This window comes from Balaenoptera acutorostrata, chromosome 8 (genome assembly GCF_949987535.1).
Source record: "Balaenoptera acutorostrata chromosome 8, mBalAcu1.1, whole genome shotgun sequence".
Classification (NCBI taxonomy): Eukaryota; Metazoa; Chordata; class Mammalia; order Artiodactyla; family Balaenopteridae; genus Balaenoptera; species Balaenoptera acutorostrata.
In genome coordinates this window covers 66452712-66465693 of record NC_080071.1, presented here as the reverse complement: position 1 = coordinate 66465693, position 12982 = coordinate 66452712, and the positions used below count along the sequence as shown (strand labels likewise).

Sequence of the window (12982 nt, the reverse complement as noted above, 5' to 3'; positions counted from 1 at the left end):
ATAAATGCTGAAGAGGGTGTAGAGAAAAGGGAACCCTCTTGCACTCTTGGTGAGAATGTAAATTGATACAGCCACTATGGAGAACAGTATGCGGGTTCCTTAAAAAACTAAACATAGAACTACCATATGACCCAGCAATCCCACTACTGGGTACATACCCTGAGAAAACCATAATTCCAAAAGAGTCATGTATCACAATGTTCATCACAGCACTATTTACAATAGCCAGGACATGGAAGCAACCTAAGTGTCCATCGACAGATGAATGGATAAAGAAGATGTGGCACATATATACGATGGAATATTACTCAGCCATAAAAAGAAACGAAATTGAGCTATTTGTAGTGAGGTGGATGGACCTAGAGTCTGTCATAAAGAGTGAAGGAAGTCAGAAAGAGAAAAACAAATACGTATGCTAACACATATATATGGAATCTGAAAAAAAAAAAAAAAGGTTCTGAAGAACCTAGGAGCAGGACAGGAATAAAGACACAGATGTAGAGAATAACTTGACATGGGGAGGGGGAAGGGTAAACTGGGACAAAGTGAGAGAGTGGCACTGACATATACACACTACCAAATATAAAATAGATAGCTAGTGGGAAGCAGCCGCATAGCACAGGGAGATCAGCTCAGTGCTTTGTGACCACCTAGAGGGGTGAGATAGGGAGGGTGGGAGGGAGACACAAGAGGAAGGGGATATGGGGATATATGCATATGTATAGCTGATTCACTTTGTTATAGAGCAGAAACTAACAGAACATTGTAAAGCAATTATACTCCAATAAAGATGTTAAAAAAAAGACATTAAACCAAGAAAAGGAGACATTATATGATAAAGACAATGCTTAAGTGCTAAGCTGGGTATTAATGAAGTGGATGTAAACGTTCAGAGAAAGGAGAGACAAGTAAAAGCTGGTTGTAAGAGGAGCCATCCTGAGAAGAGGAACCTAGACTGCCTTGAAGATTGGATGGAATTTGATAAGCCTCTAAGAAGGGAAGGTGTTCCAGTATTAGGAACAGCTTCCTTCCATAGGCCCAGATCATCAGACATCTTGAATTTAGAGGCAAGATGGGGAAAAAAATCTCCCTTCTGCACTGCCAAGATTTAAAACACATTTCAGTATGAATTGTGTCTACTCGTACTATTTCTCTACTTAACCAAAAAAGGGTTCAATAAAATAATGTGAGGACACTTTTGTGACTTGTTCATTATATATCAACTTTCCTTTCTATACTGCTTCAAAGACCTCCAAAGCACTTTAAGAGAAAGGATACAGTTATAATGTAATGAAAACTAAAAGTAAACACACAAAAGAACCTCACTGGTGACACGGAAATGAGAAAGGGGGGAAAATTCTACTGTTAGCCAAATCAGGCCTAAATCACCTGCTAGATCTGAAATGCACACACATACACACACACCAGCCCATACACCCCTAAGCCTCTGTTACACATGATGACGCCCCTGGCCTCTGCATCTGCAGTCCACCAACCACAGTGAAGTGGGTTTACAACAGGGGCTGGTCAATGAACTCACAACAATGTGTTCTTGAGAGGATTTCCCTTACTGTTGGCATGTTGCATTGCAGATCCCCTCCTATGAGGGCAGCAGCGACCACGCCTACCTGCAGCCGTGCTTCAACCGCAGCAATTTACTGCATGCAGGTGGACAGCAAGGGCTGGCCGCTCTGGGCTGGTTCATCCACCACCAGCACTAGGAGGACTTCAACAACTCCATCTGCTCTGACTGCACGATCGTCACATACGTCAGTCCTTCTCTTAGCATCTGGCTCCAGATCACACATAAATGACAGTCATCATTTGATTGTGAAATCAAAATTATCAAAGGATCTTTGCTAAATTTGATCAAAGCATTCCAATATATGAAATTACCAATTGATCATACTTAGTCTCCATACCATAAGCAAAAACGAAGGCTATGACATCAAAGCCCAGAAACACATTTATTTTTGATTAATGTAGCAAGGAATGCTATTATCGACTTCAGCATTTTTTTTTTTTTTAATTGCAAGCACTGATTATTAACTTCTTTTTTTGGTTTGGGTTTTTTCCCAGTTTCTTTGAAATGTAATTGACATACAGCACTGTATGAGTTTAAGGTGTAAAACATAATGATTTGACTTGTATACATCATGAAATGACTACCACAATAGGGTTTGTGAACATTCATCATTTCATATAGACACAACATTAAAGAAACAGAAAAAAAAATTTTTTCCTTAGGATGAGAACTCTTAGGATTTACTCACTTAATAAATTTCATATATAACTTACAGCAGTGTTAATTATCTTTATCATGTTGTACTTATTTATTCTTACATACCTAGTACTTATTTATTTTATAACTGGAAGTTCGTACCTTTTGACCACCACTACCTACCCCCACCTCCCACCTCTGGCAACCATAAATCGAATCTCTTTTTCTATGAGTTTGTTGGTTTGTTTTTGAAGTATAATTGACCTATAGCACTATGTTAGCTCCTGTGCACAATATAGTGATTCAGTATTTCTATACATTTCAAAATGATCACCATGATAAACCTAGTTGTCATCTGTCACCATACAAAGATATTACCTACTTGTTTACTATATTCTTCACACTGTACATTTCATACCTAGGACTCCTTTATTTTGTGACTGAAAGTGTGTACTTCTTAATCTCCCTCAACTATTTCTCTGGCCTTGGAATTTTATTTGTTGGGAGTTTTTAAAATTATTGATTCGATTTCATTACTGGTAATTGGTCTGTTCATATTTTCTATTTCTTCCTGATTCAGCCTTGGGCATCTTTAGCATTTATTAAAATATGAATGATATAATGTTTTTAACCACTGGTATTACTTTGCAATTTACCATGTGCTTTCAAGTCCATTATCTCCTTTGATTTTCATTGTCATTCCTATTTTACAAATGGGAAAACTGGGGCTTGGGGAAGGTAAGTGGCTTTCCAAAGATTACACAAGCAGTAACTGCAGGAGTATGGATGGATGGATGCTGCCATTGTTCCCTGAATGTGTTCACCAGAAATAGTGCCTATTCAAGAATTTCATGGTGCTTGTAAGTACTGTGAAAGAAAAAAAGAGAGAGAGAGCTTTAGAAGAAGCAGTGTGAATGCAAGGCATGGGCTAGGCAGGTAGGTGGTTACAGGTAGGGTCGTTTGCAAGCACTTGCTCCTCCACTAAGCAATGATGCAGGCCCCGATTGCACCACTCACCCCCTGCCTGACCCAGTCCAGATCCCTGACGCTCTAACATCAGAAGCTGACTATACACGTAAAAGGGCTTGTGTGTAGGCCTCTGACTCAATCTTTCCCATGACTTTGGAGTCAGCAGGTAAAGCTGTCTCTCTCACCAACCTCTTGAGCCAATACAGTCAGCCCTCTGTATCCATGAGTTCTGCATCAATGGATTCAACCAACCACAGATCTAAAATATTCGAAAAAAAATTCCAGAAATTTTCAAAAAGCAAAACTTGAATTTGCCACACACTGGCAACTATTTACATATCATTTACACTGTATTCACAACTACTTAACACAGCATTTACATTGTAGTAGGTATTATAAGTAGTCTAGAGATGATTTAAAGTATATGGGAGGATTGTGTAGGTTATATGCAAATACTACTCCATTTTGTATAAGGGACTTGAGCATCTGCAGATTTTGGTATCCGTGGGAGTTCTGGAGCCAACCCACGGATACCGAGGGATGGCCTGCTTTATTTCTAGTATTTTATTTGATCCCTAAAATGTCTTAATATAATTGTTTGCCTCAGTGGTCTGTTAGTGCTGCCACCAGTTTTGCAAGAGGTCAGGATGAATTCTACACTGTCACATGACATAGGCTATGAAATAGACTGGAGCCAGCCTGTAACCACCTATACTCTTTATCGTCCCATGGAGGGTCATGCCAGGGCCTGGGTATCTGCTGGATACTGTGTTGGTTCTATTCCAATAGGGGGACTCCTACTCACTGTGGGTTCCCCTTTTTATAGGAAGAGCCTTAGGTAGTAAACCTATTACATGTTAACATAAATAACATATTTTATGAATAATAACCATATTTTTCAAAGCAAAAACAATGAAAAGACTGGAATTGCTTTACATTTCACCAAATCTCTTTAATGTCATATAGCCTCTGGAAAAACTCCACTGTACACTTGTGAAGGGATAAGAGTGAAAAGGGCAAATAACATCCTGGTATTGTTATGAAAACTGTTCTGACCATATGAACCCCTTGAAAGTGTCTTGGGGACCTTAGAGGTCCCCATATCACACTGTGAAATCCATACTATCAAGATACTCTGTTGTCTGGCCTGGTATCAAGATGCTCTGTTGTCTGGTACTGTCTAGCATCTCAAAAGTCTGAGGAAGTAGAGGGTGTGGTACCTTGAGGGTTTCTACATCACTCCTTACACTAACTCAAATCACCCTTATCAAGTGAGCAAGAGTTTATCATGGTGAAGAGGAAAGATAGATCTTAGGACATTTGAAGGAGGCCAGGGACCCCAAAGAGCGAGCAAGTCTCTGGGCAGCCACCAGCAGAAGGAAGGATGTGGGCTCCAAGGGAGATGTGAGACAGGAAGGTCACAACAATCTGCTTTCTTTCAGGTCAAAGCCAAGGACTGAGGGCCTACTATGTGCCCAGCCCCTGCTCTAGGGCTCAGGGGCAGAAAGGAAAAAGAGAGAATTCCTGGCCTCAGGGAGCCCACAAATTTCCAGTCAAGTATCAATTTTACTCAAGATAGGCCCCCAAACAACAACATCGATGATCACAGAATCTTGAATTTGAACTACGCTTTATGCCTTTCAAAGCATTTTCACAGATTACTTGATTCCCTCTTCCTTAAGATTTCTTATTATTTAAATTCTGGTTTTCAAGAAGTATTTTTGTTTTGTTTTGTTTTGTTTTGTTTTTAAACACCAGTCCCTGAGCGGAACACGTGGTTTAGTTTAATTACCTTTAAGGAGTCAATTAAGCAGACCAGGCTATAAAATAAAAGCATGGGGATAGAATTTCGCTCATCCTTCTAAACGCCTAAGACTTTTGATTTCGGTGGCAACAGCAGCTTTTGTGAATTAGAACAACCCGAACCTACCAGAAAGAATAAGAGTAAACATTCAGCTAACCCCAGTGACCAGGGGGAGGGAGAGCGGAGAGCTTGCAAATCCCCTTACTCACCGAAATGGGCTCCTTTTGTGTGATTTCCTGCGGAGGCAGCAGTCAGGGCTGCTATTTATACAGCGGCCCTCCCCCTAGTCCCACACTGCATCCAGCGAACACCTCCTGCTCCCTCTCTCCAGAATGGGGAAGGTAAGTGCTGGGTACCTGATGCTCAATCTTTGCCGCGTCGCGGGCATCTTCAGAGGGGATGCAAATCGCTTCATGCTTCCACATTTCCCATTTTGCAGATCACCTTCTACGAGGACCGGGGCTTCCAGGGCCGCTGCTACGAGTGCAGCAGCGACTGCCCCAACCTGCAGCCCTACTTCAGCCGCTGCAATTCCATCCGGGTGGACAGCGGCTGCTGGATGCTCTACGAGCGCCCCAACTACCAGGGCCACCAGTACTTCCTGCGGCGCGGCGACTACCCCGACTACCAGCAGTGGATGGGCCTCAACGACTCCGTCCGCTCCTGCCGCCTCATCCCCCCAGTGAGTGTGGCTCTGTCTTTGCCTTCCTCTCTTTGGAAATCAAAGCCATTAACAACTGTCAGCCTTCAACCAAATCGTTCCACCTGGAGAGCAGAAAGGGGGAGTGACCCCAATGCACGCAGTCCGTTCTAGAAGGGTGTCCCAGATAGCAAGCCGTTCTTCATGAACTCTGTGGTGGTTTTCTTAAAATCACATATTCTCAGTGTTTCATGTTTTAAACGGAATCAAAAATGAAAAGACTCATTAACAAAAAGCAGAACATAGAAGAGACTGAAGTTATCATCTGTTCGAGTTATAATTCCTTTTTTTTGTATTGAAGTATAGTTGATTTACAATGTTCTGTTAATGTCTGCTGTACAGCGAAGTGATTCAGTTACACATACATACATTCTTTTTTTTTATATTCTTTTCCATTATGGTTTTTCACCAGATACTGAATATGGTTCTCTGGGCTATACAGTAGGACCTTGTTGTTTATCCATTCTATATATAATAGTTTGCCTCGGCTAACCCCAAACTACTCCCACTACAAGATATAATTTCTTTTTTTTTTTTCAAGATATAATTTCTTAAAGTGGTCATTCCAAGCCATATCAACTCAGAAATCCAATAGATCACAACTTATAAATACAATCTGGTTCTGTTTAATTGATAAAAATACTTTTGCTTGCTTTGGCTTACTTTTCTCTTTGATTATCCTCCTAGAGAAGACAGGCCCCCTGGCTTCTATTCTGATTTTGTAGGCAGTACCTATTAGCTCACCTAGAGGTAGAAATTAGAGGAAAGGCCACATCCAAAAATAAACTTTGAGATTCAGTCTTTCCTAGAGAGTGATGGCAGAGTTCTTAGAAGAATGTGTAGAAGTGTGGGAGCATGAGATATGGTGTCATCCAAACAGAGTTGCAAGAAGACCATTCCTGCTGCTGAGGGAATGAGGAAGTGGAGGGTAGGAGGCCAGAAAGGAAGCTTAAGAGTCACATAGGTTGAAATTTGAACTGCAAATGAAGTTATGAAAAGAGAGGTAGGGAAGATGTGTCATCTTATTTTTTTACAAGAGCTTAATAATCCATAGTATGCATGGGAACCAAAACATTAGTCTTACAGAAAATAGCTAAATGTTGATTCCTTTATAACAAGGGTAATATATCAAATGAGGCTTCACTTTCCAATGACGCTCACTTTTCTCCTTTGAGAAGGACATTCTCTAATAACAAGCACTAAAATGACCAGTTTTATTTTAGACAAACCTAAATTCCCAAGGACAGAGACTGGTGCATAGCAGTTGAAGAGCTGCTAAGTTCTGTTCCTAGCTTAGCCCATCCACCGTGAGATTCACGGCTGGGCGATGGGGACCAGGAAGGCTCCTTAACTCCGCAACATGGTTGTGGTGAAAGCAGACTTGGACTAAGGGATCTTTAATTTCTCTCTATTTGTGTTCACTTACTTTTTCTTTTCTGTCTGCCACCCTAGCACACCGGCACTTACAGAATGAGAATCTATGAGAGAGATGACTTCAGAGGACAAATGTCAGAGATCACAGACGATTGTCTCTCTCTTCAGGACCGCTTCCACCTCACTGAGATCCACTCCCTCAACGTGCTGGAGGGCTCCTGGGTCCTTTACGAGCTGCCCAACTACAGGGGAAGGCAGTACCTCCTGAGGCCGGGGGAGTACAGGAGATATCTTGACTGGGGGGCGATGAATGCCAAAGCTGGTTCTTTAAGACGGGTGACAGATTTTTACTGAAGTATTTTCATTCTCCTTTTTTCTCCTTTAGAATCTAATAAAAGATTTAGCTTGTGTTTCTGGCACTAATAGAGTCCTGCCTTTCTTTTAATCTATTAGGACTTCAAAAGCAATAATGTCACTTGGCCAGACATGATAACATATGTTTTCAAGATGGGGAACAACCTCCTATAAGGGGAATTAAGTAGAGGATATTATTGCCAGCATTCTTTTAAAGGCTAGGCCATGTAGGCTCAAAGTTCAGTTCAACTGGGCTCAACCCATTTGTGGTTAATCTTGCAAAGATATATTTACAGTTACAATAATAAACAAGTACTTATTGAAACACTTCAAGTTATCCCTCCAGGTTATCCCCACCATCTTCCCTATATAGTCCAAGTCTTAATTGATAAGGAAAGCCATTCTCATCTAGACTCTTACTTTAGCCCCATAAACAAACAAATAAATGAACTGGTTCTCTTACCTACTGCACTCCTTATCCTTCTAACAGCCTCCATCCCTTTTCTCCCATTTCCAATACCTCATACCTCCATGAGATTTCCCAATAGAGTTCACTGTCTCTTTGCTATATGTGCTTTGTACAAAATTTTCAGGATTTTTACCAAAAACCATATGCACATAGGAAAACTCTGCCTCCTATCATTTTTTTTTTTTTTCTGGCCATGCTGCATGTGGGTCTTAGTTCCCCTAGCAGGGATCGAAACCACACCCCTGCAGTGGAAGCATGGAGTCTTAACTCCTGGACTGTCAGGGAAGTCCCTGCCTCCCATCATTTTAATAGGAGTAAAGTACTCTGACCATATATGAAAAATAAGGGACTTCCCTGGTGGTGCAGTGGTTAAGAATCCTCCTGCCAATGCAGGGGATACGGGTTCCATCCCTGGGCTGGGACGATCCCACATGCCGCAGAGCAACTAAGCCTGTGCACCACAACTACTGAGCCTGAGTTCTAGAGCCCGCATGCCACAAGTACTGAAGCTTGCACGCTCTAGGGCCTGCATGATGCAACTACTGAGCCTGCGTGCTGCAACTACTGAAGCCCATGCACCTAGAGCCCATGCTCCGCAACAAGAGAAGCCACCGCAATGAGAATCCCGGGCACCGCAATAAGAAGTAGCCCCTGCTGGCCACAACTAGGGAAAGCCCACACGCAGCAATGAAGACGCAATGCAGCCAAACTAATAATAATAATAATAATAAAGAAAAATAATACTAAATCAAAAAAGGGCACTAAAATTTTCTGGAGAAGTTTGCTTGTTTGGTTGATTTGTTTTCTTTATTTTAAAAACATAGATTAAGGTCGCTAATAAAAAATTACAACATAATAAATTAAATAAATTAAAAATAGGGGAATGAAAAAATTGGGTCAGAAGAAAAGCAAGAGAGAGAGAGAGAGATAGAGCCAGGAGTGAAGTTTGAGCCCAAACTGGGGGCTATAAACGCACTTTGGTGGCTGAAGTTAGAACCAGATTTGGATCCAGCAGCCAAGACGTAGAAGGAAACATGATCAGTTCCATGACTGACAGAGTCCATAAGACAAATAAATTAATTCTTCAATTAATTCCCAGTACTGAAACCTAAAAGAAAATTTTCTTGTGGGTCCTAGTAAAGAAGATACTGAGTAAACAACGTCCTCAATAACATCCTGTGATAATTAAATACGGTTCTTAGCACTGTTTCTTATAAAGTTCCCCAATGAAGCTGACAGCTTCAGGTCAAAATTCATCTGAAGTACCCCATCCTTTGAGATTCTAATAAATGGCTCAAAGCTCATCTCACAGCAGGTGGGAGACTTATGTACCCACTTCTTCCAACACACATATACCCAATGTTTCTTGGAATTCTGGAGAGGAGACGAGTTGTTTATGCTTTTTCCAGTTACTCTCCACTCTGAACTCCTGCCTTGTCATTGAGTGGATCCACACTGACCCAAAGTGGAGACATAGTGCCTTTTCCTTGAACTCCTGAACCATTTCTCACATAAAGCATTAATGTGTGCAGCCAGCTTTGTTATAGAGGTTGTGAGGGGAGAGATGCAAGTTTAGATCACAATAGCACAACAGTATCAAGTTTAATATTGGATGACCCTGCTCTAGTCTGCAAGCTCCAACCTGCTGCTGGGTGGCCTGGTCTTACCCTTCCTTGCTCCTCTCTTCTCTGTCCTTAGATGTACCCACATGGTTGTTCACTCTCTGTAGAGTCTCCTTCCATCTCACACATTCAAGGGCTCCATATCCACCACCCAAGTGGCTTATTACCAGAGCAAGCATATAATTTGTTGCTTATCCTGAGTCATTTTTGAGAGTGAGTGTGTTCTATTAAGGATTACACTGGAGCAAGAGGCATGAACCAGGACCGTTCCAGGCAAGCTGAGGCACATGGTAAGGCTCTTTATAAAGGTTCCGTCCCTGGAAAATAGATTCTTGTATTATTTGATATTAATTGTTCCTAAATCTCAGCTCTTTAACCTTTAAACTCCCAAAACTAGTGTTGGCTTCCTGGAGACATTAGCCAGGGTCTTCTGTCAATAATAATACAGCAAACATGAATGAGAAAGCCAAAAGCTTCTTGCAGTGCCAAGTTTTACATTATTTGCCTAGTAGGCTTAAAATCACAGACATCAGACATGGAAATTATCCTGAAACACCTGAAATGAAGGCACATAAAATTAGAGACCCTGGATCTCATTGATCAAGTTTGCAAGTTGCTTCCCTTCCTGGGGCACAGGCAAAGAGAATGCTATCCACCCTCTAATCCCAACTTAAAGAAAAGGTCAACAGTGGGGAGTGGCCAGGGAAAGACATTATGCACAAACTAACTCCTAATCTACCCTTCCTCCTTCTCTCTATCCTCTCTCCAAACACTGGGACCTTGAAGAGATGAGTGTCTGAGGTGAAAGCAGAGAAGGGATACCCTACAGGATCCCACTAACCTTCTCCCCATGAAGATGAACCAACAATTTGAGATAACCCTGGTATCAGCCTACATACCCTACACACACTAGTATTTCCTGTATATCCTAGTTTGTTATAAGTCCAGATTTTAAAGCTTTTTCTTCCCTTTTTTTCCTCTTTTCTCCCTTTGAATCCACAGTGTCTTCTGGACTAACCTTACAAAAGTTCCACCAAGCACAGAAACTGAAGTAGCAGCTATTCCATAAAAGTGTCAAGACCCCACTCTATTGAGCTACACCCTCAAAATGTTCTCCTCACTATGGGTTCCCTCTCCAGTTTTCCTTCCCCATTGTCAAGGGGTAGGTCCTAATGTAAGCAGGTGTCTTATTCCATCCCCTCTGGACTTTTGGAGTTCAAATTTTCTTCTTTGTGGGTTTGTTAAAGCAAAACTGACAGTCACAACCACCTGTTGCTTAAACAAGAAGGCATATTGTTTTTGTTTCTTTTTTTCAAATATTTATTTTATTTTTGTTTTTTTATTTTGGGCTGTGTGGGGTCTTAGTTACAGCACGTGGGATGTTCATTGCAGCATGTGAACTTCTTAGTTGCAGCATGCATGTGGGATCTAGTTCCCCGACCAGGGATCGAGCTCTGGTCCCCGGCATTGGGAGCATGGGGTCTTAGCCATTGGACCACCGGGGAAGTCCCAAGACGTATTGTTCTTGTCGATGAAAAATTAATCAGTCAATTTAAGAAAGAATTGGAAACTTTTATTCGAGCCAAATTTGAGGATTATAACCTGGGAAGAGCATCTCAGGAAGCTCTGAGAACTGTTCCGCCTGTTAGAAGTCAAGACACAGTGTATATATAAGTTTTTTGAGACAGAGGGCTGTACATTAAATGACATATTATCGACAGTTTACATAATCCACATTTAAGCGCCATTGTGGTGGGTCACGTGACCTTTTACAAGCTCTAGAGGGAATGTTGGACTTATCTGGTGGCACAGTGGTTAAGAATCCACCTGCCAATGCAGGGGACACAGGTTCGAGCCCTGGTCCAGGAAGATCCCACATGGCACAGAGTAACTAAGCCCGTGTGCCACAACTACTGAGTGTGCGCGCTAGAGCCCTCGAGCCACAACTACTGAAGCCCGCACGCCTAGAGCCCGTGCTCCACAACAAGAGAGGCCACAGCGATGAGAAGCCCGCACACCGTAACGAAGAGTAGCCCTCGCTCGCAGCAACTAGAGAAAGCCTGCGCACAGCAAGGAAGACCCAACACAGCCAAAAATAAATAAATAAATATTTATTTATTTAAAAAAGAAAACCAAAAAGAAGGAATGTTATCTTTTAAGGAGTTGTCTTTTTGGTGCTAGGGGAACATTGCTGTTTATGGTTGAGCAGGTATTCTTGATGATGGGGGAGTTTTGGTTGATGTATAATGCAGATACACAATGCGGGGGGGAAAGGGGAAGCCAAAGGGCAGAAAAGAATTTTTATGTTGAAATTTTTCTTGCCTTGCCATAAAATATGAATTTTATTTCACATTTTGAACATGAAAATTCATTTGTTCCAAGAGGAATGCCATAGGAGTTAAGCAGACGTGGGTCAATGATTGCTTCCTGTCTTCATGTCAGTTACTGAATGGCCATCAAAGACAAGCCAAGAAAGAGAACCAGAGGCTGGTGTTATGATGGTGATCTCCGGGTCCTTACCCAGTCTCCTTGTTTGGGAGAGTTTGGTCTACATGGCCGCCAACCAAATGACCTCTTCTCATTTAACCAAGCACGTATATGATACAAATGCTACATTAATTATCAATACTAGGAAGCAAACATGTGGGTAGCAAGGTTAACAGTTGACTGGACCTCAGACACTAGCAAAACTCTGGAATTGGACACTGCTGTTGTAACAGTAATTTGGCATCTCATGAGACATAAAATTAGAATTACGAAGGAGCAGAGGGCTTAGGGGACAGCACAGTTCTGTTTCCTCTCTTTTGCTTACTCATCTCGCCTATTATAAACGCCCATTAGATAGATCAAATGCAGGGTGCTTGTGTCATCCTACACATTGAAAGTTGCAAATGCTGAACTTTGATGTGAGTGTGTAGGCCTGTTGCGCTGAGCATTTGAAAGAGGTCCCGTGGACTATTACAACGATGAATTTCAGACAAGGGAATAACGCTCATATCCCCCAGACATTTACTGAGTAAACTTTATGGCCCAGTTCATTTTTCCAGTTAGTGAGAATACAAAAGTAAAGATGGGTGGCAGGGCGGTGGGGCGGGGATTAACATATACACATTACTATACATAAAATAGTAAACAACAAGGACCTCATATATAGCACAGGGGACTATACTCAATAACCCATAAGGGGAAATCATCTGAAAAAGAATAGATATAAATATACGTATAACTGAATCGCTACACCTGAAACTAACAGAACGCTGTATATCAGCTATACACACAGACACACACACACACAAAGAAAAGAAAGGAAAAGAAAAGGAAAGAAGAAGGAATAAATCAGAGTAGTGTTTTTCAAAGTTTGGTCCAAGAACAACCTGCTGCTGCCAGTTAAAATGCAGATTCCTAGAGTCTTGTCCAGATCTAATGATGCAGAGTCTCAGAAGAGGGTAGAGCCTGGCAATTAGCATTT

General features: G+C 41.6%; 1 protein-coding gene across 1 annotated transcript; it reads left to right on the top strand.

The window, feature by feature from the left end:
- The first annotated feature begins 5326 nt into the window (after positions 1-5326).
- LOC103017584 (gamma-crystallin B) lies at positions 5327-7422 on the top strand. The gene is made up of 3 exons (XM_057551485.1): positions 5327-5335; positions 5434-5676; positions 7147-7422. Exons 1-3 carry the CDS (start codon positions 5327-5329, stop codon positions 7420-7422), a joined length of 528 nt encoding a protein of 175 aa, XP_057407468.1.
- Positions 7423-12982: the final 5560 nt, after the last annotated feature.

Bases quoted from the DNA above. Each gene is read 5' to 3' on its own strand.
- LOC103017584 (XM_057551485.1), top strand. The intron at 5,677-7,146 runs GTGAGTGTGGCT...CTGCCACCCTAG, and splicing joins CCTGCCGCCTCATCCCCCCA to CACACCGGCACTTACAGAAT.